Genomic DNA, 17439 nt, shown 5'->3' with positions numbered 1-17439 from the left:
GAGCAGGGGCCCGGACTGGCTTCAAGAGCATTGGCTTGAGAGCTGCGGGGCACAGGGCAGCTCGTGGAAACAACTCAGGGGTGGCTGAGGCAGAAAGGTGGTACAGGATTTTTTTTGGGCCGTGCTGCGAGGCATGTGGGATCCTAGTTTCCGGACCAGGGATCGAATCTGGGCCCCGGCAGTGAAAGCACAGAGTCTTAACCACTGGACTGCCAGGGAATTCCCTCATTTTTAAATACAGTTTTGATTTTGAAATATTTTAGATTTGCAAAGGTAGTATGGAGAGTTAACACAGACCCTTCGCCCAGCTTCCCTCGTGTGCACTTTTAGGCAACCAAGATACATTGATCGAAACTAAGAAATTAAGTTTGGCCCAATGCTATCAATTGAACCACAGACTTCCTCTGGGTTTCACCGGGTTCTTCCTAATGTCCTTTTTCCGTTCCAGAAACCCAGGATCCTGCTTCACATTTAGTCATCGTGTCGCCTTAGTCTCCCCCGACCTGGGACAGTTTCTCAGCCTTTTCTTGTTTGTCATGACCTGGGCTATTTTGCAGAGTACTAGTCAGGTGTTTTACACATTCGTCGTATTTGTAAAACTCCGTTGGAAAGAGTCATCCTGGCCTAGAAGGTGGAGCAAACTCCAACCTGCAGGACAGATCCGGGCTGCTGTGTCCGTGTGGTCCACAAGCTAAGAATGGCTTTCACATTTTTGAGTGGTTGAAAAAAATCTCAGAAGAAGAAGATTTCACGGTATGTGGAAATTCTCACAAAATCCAAATTAGTTTCAGTGTCCACAAATTAAGTTTGATTGGAAGGGGGCCACGTTCGTTCTTTCCTGGACCAGAGTCTGTGTGGCTGCGTTTGTGCGCCAGCGGCCGAGGTGAGGCATCCACCAGCCCACTCGGCCCACAGATCCCCACTGTTTACCCTCTGGCCCTTTCCAGAGAGTCTGCTGACCCTGATGCAGACGGCCTGTGGGGGCCGGATTCACTTTGATTCAAAAGCTAAGTCAGCTATTAAAAGAGCACTGAAGCATCACGTTCATTCATTCAGTTGTTCCACAAATATTTATCAAGGGTCCTTTGTCAAAGCTTGCAGAGACCCCTATTTGAGCAAGTGTTCACAGATGCTAAAACCCTGGAGTTGGGAGAGATTAATTCTCATCAAATGTCTTCCCCAGTCTCGGGCACAGTTTCTGCCTGCAGTGATAATAGCTGCTGTCCTACTTTGAGCACTACGTTATACCAGGAACGCTTACCTGCAATATCTCTTTTAATCCTCACCACCACCCCAGGAGTTGTTCCAGGGGGAAACTGAGGTTTAAGAGATTAGCCACACCCAAGGGCACACAGGGTGCTACTAAATGGCAGAGGCAGGATGCAAGCCCAGGCCGGCCCGGCCCTTGGGCTGGTGCTGTGCAAACAAGACACTCGTCCTGCCCAGGAGGGGCCTGGGGGTCTGGAGGAGAGAGTGGGGGGTGGGGGAAGCTTTGGGTGGTTCCTGGACGATCATGGCTTTTCCACGGGCTCCTGAACTCTGGAAGCAACAGGCCAGGATGCAGAGGTCAGTAGCCAGAGGCCCCATCTGAAACAGTATTATTTTTTCAAAAGAACATCACATGGTGCTTTTTGGGGTCCAGTGTCTCGCCCCTACGTCCGATGTACAAGCCCAGCGAGACCGTCCGTCTTGGGTCTCTGCTCCCTCCACTTCTGGTGTCGCTGCTCTGCTACCCACATGGCTGGGAGAGTCTGAGCTCTCTGCCCTCTGGGCAGGAAGGCAGCCCTCCTCTTCCTGCCCTGGACCCGGGTGCTGGGGCCCGGCCTCGCCACCGCTTGCGTGGCCAGCAGGTGAAGACGCCCCGCCAGGGATGGAAGGTGCACATAAGCTGCTCTTCACCCTGGTCGGACAAGCTGAGAGATACCCCAAGAAAAGCACCAGCAGAAAGGGTGAGAAGGGGCGCCCGTGGCCTGGCTGGGCTGGGAGCAGGGTGGGAACGCCGCTGACACGGATGCTGCTGTCCCCTGCTATTTGGGCCTTCCCGGATGGACGGCCGCACTGACCCTCACCCTTCCCGTATCGACTCAGAGCAGAGCGAGCGGCTCAGCCTGGGCCTGATGGCAGTTCCCGCTCACCAGCCCCGCCGCCGCGGGTCCAACTGCTCACGGGCCGGTTCTGCTCCAGACGATGACTCCAATATATGTCGTCAACAAGAACCAGAAAGAGGGAGCCGGACCTGACGAAAGAAGCCCCTGGTGGGTGTCCAGAGTGCATCCAATTCTGAGTTATTTTCTGAAGAGAACAAGTCACTTGAGAGTTTTCTGTTCCCTAAAATGTCCCCGGGAACTTTTTAACTGGCTTGGTGGTCTGTCTCTCCTAAGCCCTTAGCAGCTGCAAAACTGATTCACAAAGCTTGTTTTTCTTTTTGTGTTTTTCAAAAAGAAACAAATGTAAACCAGGTTGCAAAGCCCTGGAGGTATACAGTGTGACGAGCGGGCACCGGCTGTCCCGAGGCGGTGGTGACACAGCCGGGGTGGGGGATACGGCTCTGTTCTGTGTTCCAGGCTGTCCCAAGGACCCACAGCGCTAGGTTTCCAAACGGCCGCCACGCAGGGGGCTCTGTGCCTGGAGGAGGGAGCTGCAGCTGTTCTGTTTCTCTCACACAGACCCCTGCTCCGGGGGTCAGAAACATCATCTCAAAGGCTGGTTTCTCCGGGGTAGGAGCTGGTACTGGCCGGCGGGTGTGTCGGACTAAGCACGTGTGGAGAATAACCTTTGGCCCATTTGCCTGAGTAAGACCTCATAACTGAGGACAAAACTCTTAAAATCAGACCATAACTTCCACCTGTTTATATGACGAGGGTAGCCTATATTCAAGGTCAGAATGCTGCTGAAGCCTGAGTCACGTTCCCTCAACATCCCGAGCCGCGCCGGGTAACTGCTTTCGCCTGCTACGAGTTCTGCAGCCCAGCAGAGTTCAAGGCTGCGAATCAACCACACTGGCCTATGCAGCGCGTGCGCTGTGTGAGGGGGCGGCTCCCGTCTGCTGAGCTCTGCCCCGGGGAGGCCGGCCGGCCGTTTCTGGTCCAGCTGCGGTACACACAGGGCTCAGGGGCTGCTGTTCTGCATTCTCTTTGGCAGGTGCCACCGGCGTTAAGCATGGCCAGGGATGCTCTTCATAACGGTTGCACACAATTGCTCAGGGGTTTTGCTCATAAGAAGCCACAAGCCGGGGCTCTCGGGAGCCCAGAGCACCCAACGCCCCCGCCCCAGCCTAATAGCAGGCTGGGATGACCCATATCAGGCCACATTAGGCTAAGGGTCCAGGTGCCACTTGAGGGGATAGAAATAAGGCCACACTTGCCACGAGGAAGGCCTGCTGCTGGCTGAGGCGCCCCCTGCCCCCGGGGACCACGCCACCTTCTCGTCCTGTCCAAACCCCCTCCAGGCAGCACTGCCGTGGATTAGGCGCGAGAATGGCGGCCGGGGTCTCCAGACACCCTTTCCATCCAGCTGCCATCGTTTTTCTTGCCTCCACCCACTTTTCTATTTCAGAAACAGTGGAATGTCCAACTTTGTGACTTCCATTGCTTAACAGAAATTTGCTTTTAATGTCTAAACGTTCTGAAGATTAGAGCAGGGGTAGGGAAATGCGGGGAAAGCAGTGCCTTGTGGAAAACACACACACACACAAAGTCCTTTGTGCTTCAGGCACTCCTTTCAACTTCACTGACCGTAGGATCTTGTCCAGAATCTTGGGAAATGGTTAGGCCAAGAATTTGAGTCGTGAATATTTCTGCAGTGATTTCGTCTGGAAGTTCTTCTTCAAAGCAAATTTCTGAACCTAACCAGACAAGAAAAGAAAGCAAATGCCTTCATAACAATTAGGTTTCTAACTCAGAAGCATTTTCCAAAAATATGAGGAAATGATACTAAACAAAAGTGAGAGGAGCTTTGTGCTGGGATTTGGCCCTGATTCCGTGAAAACCTTTGGGTGGAAACTGGTTAAAATCCCTCCTTTGTGGTTTGGGTTTGGAGCACTGTTACCCAAAACTCTGCACACTTCACTGGAAAGCCTCAACTACAAGGCATCATTGATTTTACTGTTTTGAGACACTTAGGAACACTGTATACATGTGTGTGTATATAAAACAATTGGGAAAGTTACATTCTGAGATCCCAGATACACAAGGAATGGCGTAGAGGAGCTTGCAGGTTGGAAATGACCAATCAGATCCTGGAGTCTAGAACCATCTGTGTTAGGAACTCTGTTCAATTTGAAATTGGGAACAGACAACAGAAGGAGAGGGAGAAGGAAGCCTGGTGAGGAGTCTTTGTTCCCGACCCCATGGGGGCAGCAGGGCAGCACTCGGGGTTGTCCATGGACACGTTCCAGCACAAGGGCGTCAGTGAGCTAAAAGAAGGAGGTGGGAAATCCTCAGACAGGAAAGGAGAGGAGGATTTTTTTTTTTTGGCCGCACTGCACAGCATGCGGGATCTTAGTTCCCCGACCAGGGATCGAACCCACGCCCCCTGCAGTGGAAGCGTGGAGTCCTAACCACTGGACTGCTAGGGGAGTCCCAGGATGATCTTTAAAGATGTTCAAGCTCTGGCAGCGTGAAGTCGGGCTCGTGCCTGCCTGCCGAGTCCCTACCCTCTCCTCATCCAAGGCTCTCCTGACGATACCTCTTCTGAAAGAGCTTCTGAACTGTATCCTCTACTAGTGGCCAAGATTCGCCTACCCAAGCTGGAAAGATGAGGACTGAATCGGGGGAATAAAGGGAAGAAACAAGGCTGGGAGACACGAAGGAAGGACGGAGCACAAGAACAAATGCTTTCATCTCTTAGACATGACCACCACTCCCTGGTCCTTTTATAACTTATTCATGTTGCATTCCCAACAGACTTGCTTTGTTGTGTGCATGGTATGAAGGAGAGTGGCTTGCACCAGTTAGAAGACTTAAATGCACTTAAGTCGCCAACAAATTAGTGCAGCTCAGCTACGTGTCCAGACAGAGCCCACTGTAGTACCTTTGAGAGAAGAGGCTGCGGGCTCGGATTTCCAGCCCTCAGGATTCAGTCCGAACAGTGTAGCAAAGCAGTCAGACATCTCCTCTTCCGTCATGTGCTCACCTGGGCATCACAAAGGGAAAAGGAGGCTGTTCAGCTCATGGGACTGAGCCTCACGTCAGAGTTTAACATCATCATTCTGGGGTCTTCAAGAGAATGATTCCACTGTTTCCTTGAGACACAAAAACATTCTAGGGAGTCCCATGTTACTGTCACATAGACTTCCTTATATGGTGCTAAAAATGGGACTCCAACCCAGGGGACTGTGTTGGGGCTTGTGCAGAGAAAGAAGACAGCACTCTGATAAAGACTGTGCTTAGCTTCATTTCAACTTCCCTCACATTAGAAGCAGCAGTTTGGCTAAGATGAAATGATCGCCCAGAGAAAAGGGCTACTTGACTTCCTCACAAAAAACGATGAGGAAGGACTTCCCTGGTGGCGCAGTGGCTAAGAATCCGCCTGCCAATGCAGGGGACATGGGTTTGAGCCCTGATCCGGGAAGATCCCACATGCTGCGGAGCAACTAAGCCTGTGCGCCACAACTACTGAGCCTGCGCTCTAGAGGCCATAAGCCACAACTGCTGAGCCCGTGTGCCACAACTACAGAAGCCCACACGCCTAGAGCCCGTGCTCCGCAACGAGAAGCCACTGCGATGAGAAGCCCACGCACTGCAACGAAGAGAGAAGCCCCCGCTTGCTGCAACTAGAGAAAGCCCAAGCGCAGCAACAAAGACCCAACGCAGCCAAAAATAAATAAATAAATGTATTTTTTTAAAAAGTACGATGAGGAAAAGAATAGGTAAAAATGAAAAGTTTTACTTTGGTGTGGTTTTATTTCACAAATGCAACCCAGTCTCGTAGTAGCTCTGTGAGTTTGATGGCTGACACTTGTATTCCTGCTTTATGAGTGAAGGCCCTGAATCTTGCAACTCCAGGAAGCTGGAACATAAACTGCATCCTTCTGGTTCCCGGCATCCTTCCCTTTACCCCGTGTTTGCCAGCCACGTGGGTCAGTAAGCGGCATCCTCGTGGCTGAAGTCCAGTCAAATCAGAGATGCCGGGGGGTGGTCTGTCTCCCAGCTCAGTTCTCTCCAGTGGGAATGGCTCAAGGGTGTTACGAGATATACCTATTTAGGTATTTACCTTTGGTTTGAAGCAGTTTCAGAAAATCCTCTCTTCGAATAGCTTTCTTTCCGTTTGAATTGGTAAAACCAAGAATGTCAAAGCTCCGCTGGATGCCACTCATGGTGTTACCGAAGGGTGGCCTGTGATTAAGGTAAACTTTGAAGAAATCTGGTAGGTTGATTTTGTCAATTAGTTTTCCAGTGTCCACATACTCACTAAATCTGATTTCGTTAAACATATCTTCAATCTAGGAAAGAGGTTTAGGGGGAAAAAAAAAAGACCATGGTAAGCAGAAAAGACGCTTTGATAGACGTCTAAGAATTGGAGAGTAACAGACAAATGTTCACCATTAGCTTAGAACATGTATGTTATTAGTTGACTGTATCCCCCCTCCAAAGAAAGATAGGTTGAAGTCCTAACCCCCAGTCCCTCAGTCCCTCAGGGCAGATGTCATTAGTTAAGATGAGGTTGTACTGGAGGAGGGTGGGCCTTCCATACAATATGACTGGTGTCCTCATAAAAAGAGGAAAGAGACACTCAGGGCCAAGACGGACATGTGATGGCCGAGGCAGTGGTTGGAGGGATACACCTTAAGCCAAGGAACATCAAGGATTGATGGTAACTGCAGAAGCTAGAAGAGGCAAGGACACACATTATCCCCTACATGTTTCATAGAGAGCATGACCCTGCTGACACCTTGATTTCAGAGTTCCATGAGAGAATAAATTCCTGTTGTGTGAAGCCACCCACTTTGTGGTACTAAATTTTACAGCAGCTTTGATCCACTGTCCAACTGGTCAATACTATTAGCATTGGCATGAACAGTGTTTCATTTCTTCACTTTTCACCTAAGTATCTCACAGTGTATCTACTACATCCTTGCTTTGTGAAGAAGATATTAGTTTCATTTAAAAGATGGAATCCTGAAGAATTTAGAAATTAGTTTAGATGAACGAGCAAATAATTCAGTGTGAAACTCAAATACAGGACCTAAGGCTGTGGTAAGTTTCTTAAGGCAACTAACTGCACCACGATTCTTTTTTCCTTTCTTTCTTTTCCATCTTTATCCTGCAATGTTTTATATACTCAAAAGATTCTATGTAACATACATACAACTTATGTGATATAATTTTTAAAATGAAGACCTAAGAAGCCATCATTCATTGAAAATATCAACACAGTTGGCAAGTCTTAAGCGAGACTAACCAAGAAAAAGAAGAGAAAAGACTCAAATTATTAAAATCAGGAATGAAAGAGGGAATACCAGTACCAATCTTACAGAGATTAAAAAAAGTATGAGCAATAATATGCCAACAAATCAGATAACTTAGGTGAAATGGACAAATTCCTAGAAAGATACAAATGACCAAAACTGACTCAAGAAGAAAGAGAAAATCTAAACAGACCTATAACAAGTAAATAGATTGAATTAGCAACTTTACAGCTTCCGCAAAGAAAAACCAAGGACCAAATGGCTTCATTGGTGAATTCTACCAAATATTTAAAGAATACCAATCCCCCACAAACTCTCCCAAAAACATAAGAAAAGGGAACAATTCCCAACTCATTCTGTGAGGGCTGCTTTCTGATTTGGAAAGTCATTCTTTGCGTATTTTCCAAATTTCCTAGAATGAGCAGAGTGCTGACATGTCTGCGGATTCAAATGGAAATGTGGTGCCAGTTAATGCAGGTCTCCACACAGGGCTCCTTGCGTAACTGGCAAAATGCAAGGAGGAGAGAAATAGAACACAGAAACAAACAAAACCACACCCCACTCCCATCAGCCTTCTCTGTGCAGTATTTTTGTACCACGCACACTGCAGCCGGCTAAAATTCAGAAACCTGAACTGTGCCTGACAAAGGGCTAGAAATGAGTATTTTAGTGTCTACATTTGAAACTAATATGTGTCCCTCCAAATTGCAGGGTTTTGAATTTTAGAGAGAGAGGGAGAGAGAGAGAGAGAGAGAGAGAGAATAAGAGCCACAGAAAAGTGGGAAATAATTTTTTCCCCCAGAACCTGAACTTTTTTGGTCTGTAGGAATGAATCAGGAAGAGAATCTATATTTGTACACAATATTTATCAATAGATAGCCAATTTCTCCCTGTCCACTAAATAAATGTAGAACAAAAATGGAAAGAGCACCAGTTTGAAGCAACGCCAAATATCAGCCTGTCTGGAACATCCTAGTGTCTTGGTCTTGCCCCAAGTATCAAGAAGAAAATACAAACCTCTTGCAGTCCAGCCATCATTTCTGTGAAAGATCTGGGGTACCTTCCTTCCACTTTTTCCCATGCATATAAAACACATGTGTCTATTTTTTTTTGCAAAACTGGTACGTGTATATATCCTTTTTTGTATCCTGCTTTTCCCCTTTTTACACTGTATCTTAGTAATCGCCTAATATTTTCAAAGAAGCCATATATCTTCAATGCAACATTCCAGGAATGGTCTTTAGATGTAACATCATTGGTTATGGATACAAACGAACCATAATTGGTACTATGCAAGCAGTTCTAATTGGTAACATTTTCATATACAGCATTTGTTGAGTTTATATTATGTACAACTGCATGTTAAATTATGTACAATTTTGTGTATAAATAAAACTATCCAGTAGCATGTATTATTTACAGATTCTACTATATGATTTTAATACTATTGGTATATGCATGTGCTACCACCTACTATGAGCCAAGGGAGACTGGGGCTAACACTATGATCTTTGATGGCAGACCTAGGTTCAAAGCCTGGTTCTGCCATTTTCTATATGACTTTGGGTTAGTAACTTAACATTCCTTATCCTCAGTTTCCTGTCCTGAAAAAGGGAGTAATATGGTAAACCATTTGCAGTGGGCTGATCTGAGGCTTACTGTGACAATGTATCTAAAGTGCTGACACAGGGCCTAACACAGTCAGCACTCAACCGGCAGTAACTGTTCTTGTGATTCTTATACTTCCTATGCCCTTGCTAATTACAATGCATGTAATTATAACACAAATTATAATTTATAAATACATAAATTATAACGTAAATGACACGTGTACTTTACAAACGTAATATACGATTCAAACTCAATTCAGAAATAGGAGACTAACCCAAAGAGGACAAAGAAGGAATCCAAACGTGCCTGGAGTTACTCACACCCGGAGCATTCCAAAGATCTCAGGGAACATTCTTGGCACAAACCACTCTGTAGGTGACTCACCTCTTACTCTCTTTCCCCAAATGACTGACCAAAGATCACTGCTCAACAGGCAGGGAGCTGGCAGCTTCAGCGTCATGACGTTTCTTTCCCGAGCCTACTCTGGGTTAGTTGAAGAGGCAGGTGCTGCTACGTATCTAAACGAGGTTCGTGCTTGGGAGAGGAACCTCGGAGCCCGAATGGAACGCCCAGAGCCCTCCCAGGCCCCGCGGTCGCCCAGAGCGCTCTGGCTGGCTCAGCCCGGCCTCTTATTGGCATTCTCACGCCGGCCTGTCATCCACGAAGGCAGTGGTTCATTTGATTCACCCAGGGAGCTTTAAACATTCTAAGGCCTCAGCCCCATTCCCAGAGACCCTGATTTAATTGTTCTGGGGTGGAGTATAAGCAGTCAGAGTTTTTAAAAGCTCCCCAGGGGATATGAATGTGTGGCCAAGGTTGAGAAGTATGGCTTTAAGGCAGGGGATCTCAAACTTTATCAGGCATCAACATGAGCAGGAGGGCCCCTTAAAACACAGACTGCTGGGGCTTCCCTGGTGGCGCAGTGGTTGGGAGTCCGCCTGCCGATGCAGGGGACACGGGTTCGTGCCCCAGCCCGGGAAGATCCCACATGCCGCGGAGCGGCTGGGCCCGTGAGCCATGACCGCTGAGCCTGTGCGTCCGGAGCCTGTGCTCCGCAACGGGAGAGGCCACAGCAGTGAGAGGCCCACGTAACGCAAAAAAAAAAAAAAACACAGACTGCTGGTCTGGGGGCCACAGCTTTGAGAACCAGCTCTTACACCACAGCGGCTAGCGGAGGTGATGCTCATGCCAAAAAGAACCAGCACCCGGCCTGTGACTTTCATCACAGAGCAACGGTGGGTGGCAGCTGTGAGGCATATTCTAATTCTTCAGGCCCACATCTGTCTCCTCCATTAAGCTGTAGCAATAGTGTTCATCTCTATTTCCACAGCAGCCTTGCTCAGAGCCCGGCACATCGTGGGGGCCCAGAGAAACGTTTACTGCATGAATGAAACACCGTGGGCACAATGAGGCCATGGAAGAAGTTCTCTTAAAACTCAAAAAAGGGGGGCTTCCCTGGTGGCGCAGTGGTTAGGAATCCTCCTGCCAAGGCAGGGGACACGGGTTCGAGCCCTGGTCCGGGAAGATCCCACATTCCGCAAAGCAACTAAGCCTGGGCGCCACAACTACCGAGCCTGCGCTCTAGAGCCTGTGAGCCACAACTACTGAGCCCGCGAGCCACAACTACTGAAGCCCGCGCACGCGTAGAGCCCGTGCTCTGCAACAAGAGAAGCCACCGCAGTGAGAAGCCCGTGAACCGCAACGAAGAGTAGCCCCCGCTCGCCACAACTAGAGAAAGCTTGTGCACAACAACGAGACCCAACATTAATTAATTAATTAATTTAATTAATTAATTAATTAAAAATTTTTTAAAAAGGTAGAACTGTCGAGGTCTAGTATCTATTCAACAGCTTGTCATTTGAGTTATAACTTTTTTTTTTTGGCCACGTGCCATGCAACTTGTAGGATCCTAGGTCCCCAACCAGGGACTGAACCTGGGCCCTCGGCAGTGAAAGCGCAGAGCCCTAACCACTGGACCACCAGGGAATTCCTGATTTATAACTTTTAAACATTTACACAGTCGGCCCCTGGACCTCTGCTGGTACCATTGCCCAGGCCCCGAGACGTGAGGGTGGCCTGTCCTTGGAGGGCCGGGGTCCCCTGGCCCAGGACTGCTTTACTCCTGCCGCTGTCATTCTCCCCATAGGCCTTTGGGTTTGCGATCCTGTTGTCAGCCACAGGAAGCCACTGATGGCCTTAGAATTGTGTCTTATAATTAAGTTTTATAACCTCCCTGTTAAACGGAGAGGAACATGATACACTTGAACTGGCGCCATTCCTCGTCTTTATAAACGGGCTCCTGGTGCGGGTCGGTTTATTCTGTGATAGTTTCATAGACTCGCAGGCTGGAAGGACTCTCCCTCCTCCTTAGACACACCTAGTGCTCTCTAGACCGTCCCTGGCAAACGAGGAGACAGTCTTTCCTCACAGCATCCTCTTCGCCTCCCACCCCCTCCGTGTGGCCCATCGCGGCGGCGTTTCGCACTGACCTGGTGCAGGGAAGGAGGGTCTGGGCAGCAGCTTCCAGGGCTGGAGATGCCTCTGCTGTTGGCGCATCACTCTGTCACTCACAACTGCCCCCTCTCCAGTAACTATCGGCACAACAGCTGCCTCCCGTCAGGTCCTGCCCACTGGACACCGACCCAGGAGAAGGCCAGCCATTGGTGCTGGGCCACAGCGCTCTCTCCCTGCTGTCTGCTGGCCGGGGGGAGACTCAGAGATGACCACACCACCATTCCCAGCGCCTTTTATGGTGACCTCTGCCCAGCCCCTCATGGGGCCCAGGCTGCAAGCACTTCCGGGGATTCTTCCCCACCCCAGGTGAATGTTTTTAAAGGTTTTAAAATCTGAATGACAGAATTCCCTCGTGGCGCAGTGGTTAAGAAGCCGCCTGCCAATGCAGGGGACATGGGTTCGAGCCCTGGTCCAGGAAGATCCCACATGCCGCGGAACAGCTAAGCCCGCGAGCCACAACTACTGAGCCTGCGTTCTGGAGCCCGCGAGCCTCAACTACTGAAGCCCATGCGCCTAGAGCCCGAGCTCCGCAACAAGAGAAGCCACTGCAGTGGCTTCTTTTTTCTTTACTCCTCTAGAAAAAGGAGTGAAGTACTGATTATGCTACAACATGGATGTACCTTGAAAACAGTGAAAGAAGGCAGACACAAACAGTCGCACATCACATGATTCCATCTATATGAAATGTCCAGAAGAGGCAAATCCGGAGATGGGAAGTAGACTAGTGGATGCCAGGGGCTGAGGAGGGGGGATGGGAAGTGACGGCTAATGGGTACAGGGTTTCTTTTTAGGGTGATAAACATGTTCTAGGATTCGATAGTGGTGATGGTTGCACAACCCTGTGAACATACTAAAAGCCATTGACTCACTTTAAATAGGTAAATTGTATGATATGTGATATATCTCAATAAAGTTGATTAAAAGGAAAAAAAATAGGGAGTTCCCCGGTGGTCTAGTGGCTAGGATTCTGCGTTTTCACTGCCTTGGTCAGGGGAGATCCCGCAAGCCATGAGGCGTGGCCAAAAATAATAATAATAATAACAAAAGGAAGAAAAATAGGGACTTCCTTGGCGGTCCGGCGGTTAAGACTCCGCACCTCTAATGCAGGGGGTGCAGGTTTGATCCTTGGTCGGGGAACTAAGATCCCACATGCTTCACGGTGAGGCCAAAAAAAAAAAGAAATATAATACAGAGGTGAAGCAATGGCAAAGGCACGTAACAAAGCAAATGCCATCAGTTTTTAAAAATGTAATTTTCACCATGACTATGATCTATTCTTTTACCATCATAAAACCAGTAAATATAAATATGTGCTTGTTATAAAAAATGCAAACACTGGAGATGTAAAGAATAGAAGTAAAGTGCTCTACCATTCCCCATCCCTCAGCAATAGCCAGTGCTTGATGTCCTGACTTTTGTTTGCACTAAGACCAGCCAGCTGGGGTACAGACCGCGGCCCGGAGAGGCCGTGCACGCTTCCTCATCCCCCTAAGCCTCACTGTCCTGGTTGGTAAAATGGAGATGATAAAAGCATCTTCTTGCTGTGAGGACTAAACGCCAGGGGGTCTGGCACGGTCCTTGGCTCTCAGCGAGCGCTCAAGCAAGAAGGGCTGGTCTGCTGTTGCCGCTGTTGGTGTTATTGATATCATCAGCTGCATTCTTTTTTAGTGGCCGCGCAGCATTTTAGTATTTCTTTCTTTAGATGCTGTAAGTGTGACAACGGCAGTGCTCCCTGGAGTAGGGTTCTCAGTGGACCAGGAAGGCCTCCCGACAGCAGTGGGCCATTTCTCTCACTTTCAGGATGGAAACACCTCGTGATATTTATGCTTCAGAACAAATCCAACCCACTGAGGACCTTTCTTCAAAGTGCAAATTTCCCAATTCCCCTGGGGTCTTCATCAGAGCGGAAACTGTGCCCATGACCGTTGGCTCAAATTTCTCCTCCTCCTACGGTGGGCAGCTGTGCCACCTGGCTACGCTCCCTCCATCCCAGCTGGGACTGCGGTTTAGCCACAAAGATTAGTACACAAGGCTTGGGGAGGATTTGTTCGTTTATCTTTCTGGGTTTTGTTCTGAATACAAAAGCAATACAAGCTACTGCTTGTAGTTAAGAAAAATTAAATTCTACAGAAATGTATGCATGAGCCTCCCCTCTCCCCGGCAATTTACAGCCACGATGGTCTTCTAAGGAGAGTGGATGCGTCTAAATGGGAAGTTTTTTCATTTGTAAACCCCAGAGATGGGCTTATACTGCAGATTTGGAAATAGAAGCCAAGGGCTGAACTGGCTCGGCCAGCAGAGGGACGGGAGGGGGTGCTCCACAGGGAAGGAAGAGGGGGAGCAGAGCTCGGTGGGGGGGTCAAGACCAGCAAGGAAGCCCCCCTGGGGGTGGTCATCGGCACGGGGGAGAAGGTCTAATGAGGAGTTTTAGGTAAACCGCTGCGGAATGCGGTTATGCGTGAATCCTTCTGGTGATTCCGTGTTCCAGGGAAGTTGTCTTGTGTGGATGGGCTTTCTGTTTTTGTGGAAAAGGAGGAAGATGCTGAGCGTCACGTCTGGAATGACCTGGAGTGTGCACACGCACACGGGGGAGCCCCGAGGCCAGGAGAGCGCGAGCCCCCAGGGCAGCCCCGAACTCAGACTATGGGTGGGAGCCAGGGCTGGGTTCCAGCTGGTACCAGAGGCCCCAGCTGACGGGGGTGATATGTAGAAAGTAGAGAGTAAAAGCTCTCACGGATCCCGTGCCTCAGAGGTCAGTGTCGTTAAAGGTTTGGAAGAAGTTCTTTCAGTTTTGCTAGGCATATATGAGATCTATATATTATTGTTAATGAAATGAGGTCATGCTTTACATACTGTTTTGCAACTTTCCTTTTGTCCTTTAACAACAAAACCAGCACATTCTTTCTGAGTCAAGAATCATAGGTCAGGGACTTCCCTGGTGGTCCAGTGGTTAAGAGTCCACCTTCCAATACGGGGGACGTGGGTTCGATCCCTGGTCGGGGAACTAAGATCCCACATGCTACGGGACAGCTAAGTCCATGCGCCGCAACTACTGAGCCCACGTGCTCTGGAGCCCGCGTGCCACAGCTAGAGAGAAGCCCGCGCACGGCAACAAAGAGCCCGTGCACTGCAGCTAAGACCCGAGGCAGCCAAATAAATAAAATGAAAAAATAAAAAAAAGAAGAGAACAGAAAGAAAAGAATCATCGGTCCATTTCACTGTTTAATAACTACTGAGTGTAGGTGTGCCTTACTTGATTCACCCCATCTCCTATCAACGGACCTTAAGGTCATTTTAATTTTTCACTATTACAAACTATCCCGCAGTACATCACTGTTACACTTGCCTGAGTTTTCCTGCGGGATATACTCCTACAAGCAGAATTGTTGGGTCCAAAGGTAAGCACATTTAAAAAGTTAAGTGATTATTTCCTCTCCAAACCCTCCTAAACGAGGCTAAAGCTGCTGAGTATACCGAATAGTTAGGGCTACTATTCGTTACTCTGAGATCAAACAATAATGTCAGGGATTCTGTCTTCCTTATTGTTTTTGCAGTCAAACATGACTGGTGAGCATATCGTTCATGTGTGTACTCGTCCGACCAAGATCTGCTGAGCCTCCACGATGTGAGCTCTTGCTGGGCACACACCTCTCTGCCAGGATTGGCCTCAATTTATAGAACTAAGTGGTCGAACTGCTGTTAATTCATCGCAAAAACCTATCAAGAATCTATAACGCTCTGCAAGCTAAATAGAAACATAGCCACAAGTGACCAGGGGACACACGTGACGCACAGGCCCCAACACGATATTCCAAAGTCCCGGGGGGGAAAATATATCTGTAGAGATGGAAGACGACACTTTCTCATATGTGAAATCAGCTATAAAACTGTGAAGAGCCCTAACTTAGGAACCCAAACTTAGGGTTTATAACATCATAAACATTGCAGATCTTTCTTTTTAAAAAAAATGAAGATTTGTAAGAGCAGCCCACCTCACCTCTTTGGCTGTGTTCTGCAGAAGATGGGAATGGTTAGGGATTCTTTGGGGAGGGTTATATTCTTGTATAATTTGGCTTCAATCTACCAGACTGACTAGATTCAAATCCCCAAGGCAGTTAAAATGACGTAAGAAAAAATATAAATAATGTAGAGCCTTGGGGGGCTGGCTTGAGTCTGTGTTTCTAAGTCTTTCAAGTAACCAAGTGTGAAAATACTCTTATCAGCGGCACATACTTCTTCATGCCACTTCTCGGGGGAGGGGGAACAGCTGCATCTTAAGAGGAAATGTTTCATTAACCATGACGAAGCCTGGGTTTAAAAGTTTCAAAGCCCCGAAAACATTTTTATTAAAATCGCTATAAATCTGATGGAAACTAGAGATCAAAAAGCTCTCCCCTCGGAGCTTCAGATATAAACTAATTCATCAGCAAACAGTGTTTGCACTCAGATGTGGCCACATCTGGATCGGGGGCCTTCAGAAAACATCTCCAAAGAGTAAATTTATTTTTTAAGTGGATTAAAAACCCTGGACTCCAGGGGACTTATGAAGACACTGAGTGGGGCACTGAAACCCCTTTTTAGCAGCTGATGTGGGGGGAGACACAACAGTCAGTGACACAACAGTCAGTGACAACCTTGCAATGACCATTTTAATGTGGGTAAAATAATATTCCATGTCACTTTATAACATTTGTTGCAGACTAACCTTTTTTTCTGGGTACTTTTTTTTTTGCCACGCTGCGTGGCTTGTGGGATCTTAGTTCCCCAACCAGGGATTGAACCGGGGCCCTTGGCAGTGAAAGCAGCGAGACCTAACCACTGGACCACCAGGGAAGTCCCTCTGGGTACTTTTTACTCATCAGCAAGATTTCGATAGGTTGTTAAGCTTTATTATTTTTGGCCAATGATAGGACAACGGAGTGAGCCCTTGGTAATTACACTTCTTGAGGAAGCAGAAAAAACACAGCCACTCTGTGCCACCCTCCTCCTTCAGCGATTCGTGTGGCAGGTGGGTGACAGTCACAAAGGATAAACACCCAGAATTCCCTTATCGACAAAGCAGGACTGCAGAGGACACATTTACACGCGCCCAGGGTTTAAAATCAAGAATCCTGAGTGAGAAGGCTGCCATCAGTTTGATGACTTTCGGCCATTTACATAAAGTCTCTTTACCAGACAAATCAAGAAAATAAAAAACTGATTTTAGAGAGGGTATTGTAAACAAAGATCCACAGGGTCAGAGAGACATTCATCTAAAGGCCTTTTATAATCACACATCCAGAGACGAGGATAGGATGGATGGTGGAGGTAATAATACTGGATGGCGTTTTTTCAAACATTTAACATGTGCCCTGTACTGTACTAAACAGATACTCATTTAATCGTCACAATAATTCCAGGGGCTGGGTACTACTATTAGCCCCATTCTACAGATGAGGAAACTGAGGCTTAGAGAGGTTCAGAAACTTGACCAAGTCTCACAGCTGGCGAGTGGTTATAGTCAGGAGTCAAACCCAGAGCCACCTGACCCAGGAGCCTGTGCTCCCAGCCGCTACCCTGTGCTGCTTCCCTAGTAGGAAGGCTTGGATCTGCAGCCATCAGAGAGAGGCTCCTGAGTGCTTACAGGAAATGTGAGACATATGGCTCATGATGGCATTTTTTTTTTTTTTTTTTTTTTTTTTTTTGCGGTACGCGGGCCTCTCACCGTTGTGGCCTCTCCTGTTGCGGAGCACAGGCTCCGGACGCGCAGGCTCAGCGGCCACGGCTCACGGGCCCAGCCGCTCCATGGCACGTGGGATCTTCCCGGACCAGGGCATGAACCCGTGTCCCCTACATCGGCAGGCAGACTCTCAACCACTGCGCCACCAGGGAAGCCCCCATGATGGCATTTTGGTGAGTTTCATATG

General features: G+C 48.2%; 1 protein-coding gene across 2 annotated transcripts in view; it reads right to left on the bottom strand.

Moving 5' to 3' along the window:
* Positions 1-2495: 2495 nt before the first annotated feature.
* The window catches only part of WDR66 (WD repeat domain 66), a 68341-nt gene continuing 53397 nt past the window's right edge, over positions 2496-17439 (bottom strand). For both annotated transcript variants that reach the window (XM_032603013.1, XM_032603014.1), the window contains exons 20-22: positions 6214-6442; positions 5032-5133; positions 2496-3844 (exon numbers count right to left, since the gene is read on the bottom strand). In XM_032603013.1, the coding sequence (XP_032458904.1) occupies positions 3708-3844; positions 5032-5133; positions 6214-6442 (468 nt within the window). In that variant the 3' untranslated portion in view covers positions 2496-3707. The remainder of the gene's footprint in view (positions 3845-5031; positions 5134-6213; positions 6443-17439) is intronic.

The sequence above is a fragment of the Phocoena sinus genome, chromosome 14, assembly GCF_008692025.1.
Source record: "Phocoena sinus isolate mPhoSin1 chromosome 14, mPhoSin1.pri, whole genome shotgun sequence".
NCBI lineage: Eukaryota > Metazoa > Chordata > Mammalia > Artiodactyla > Phocoenidae > Phocoena > Phocoena sinus.
This window is presented reverse-complemented; position numbering and strand designations above follow the sequence as displayed.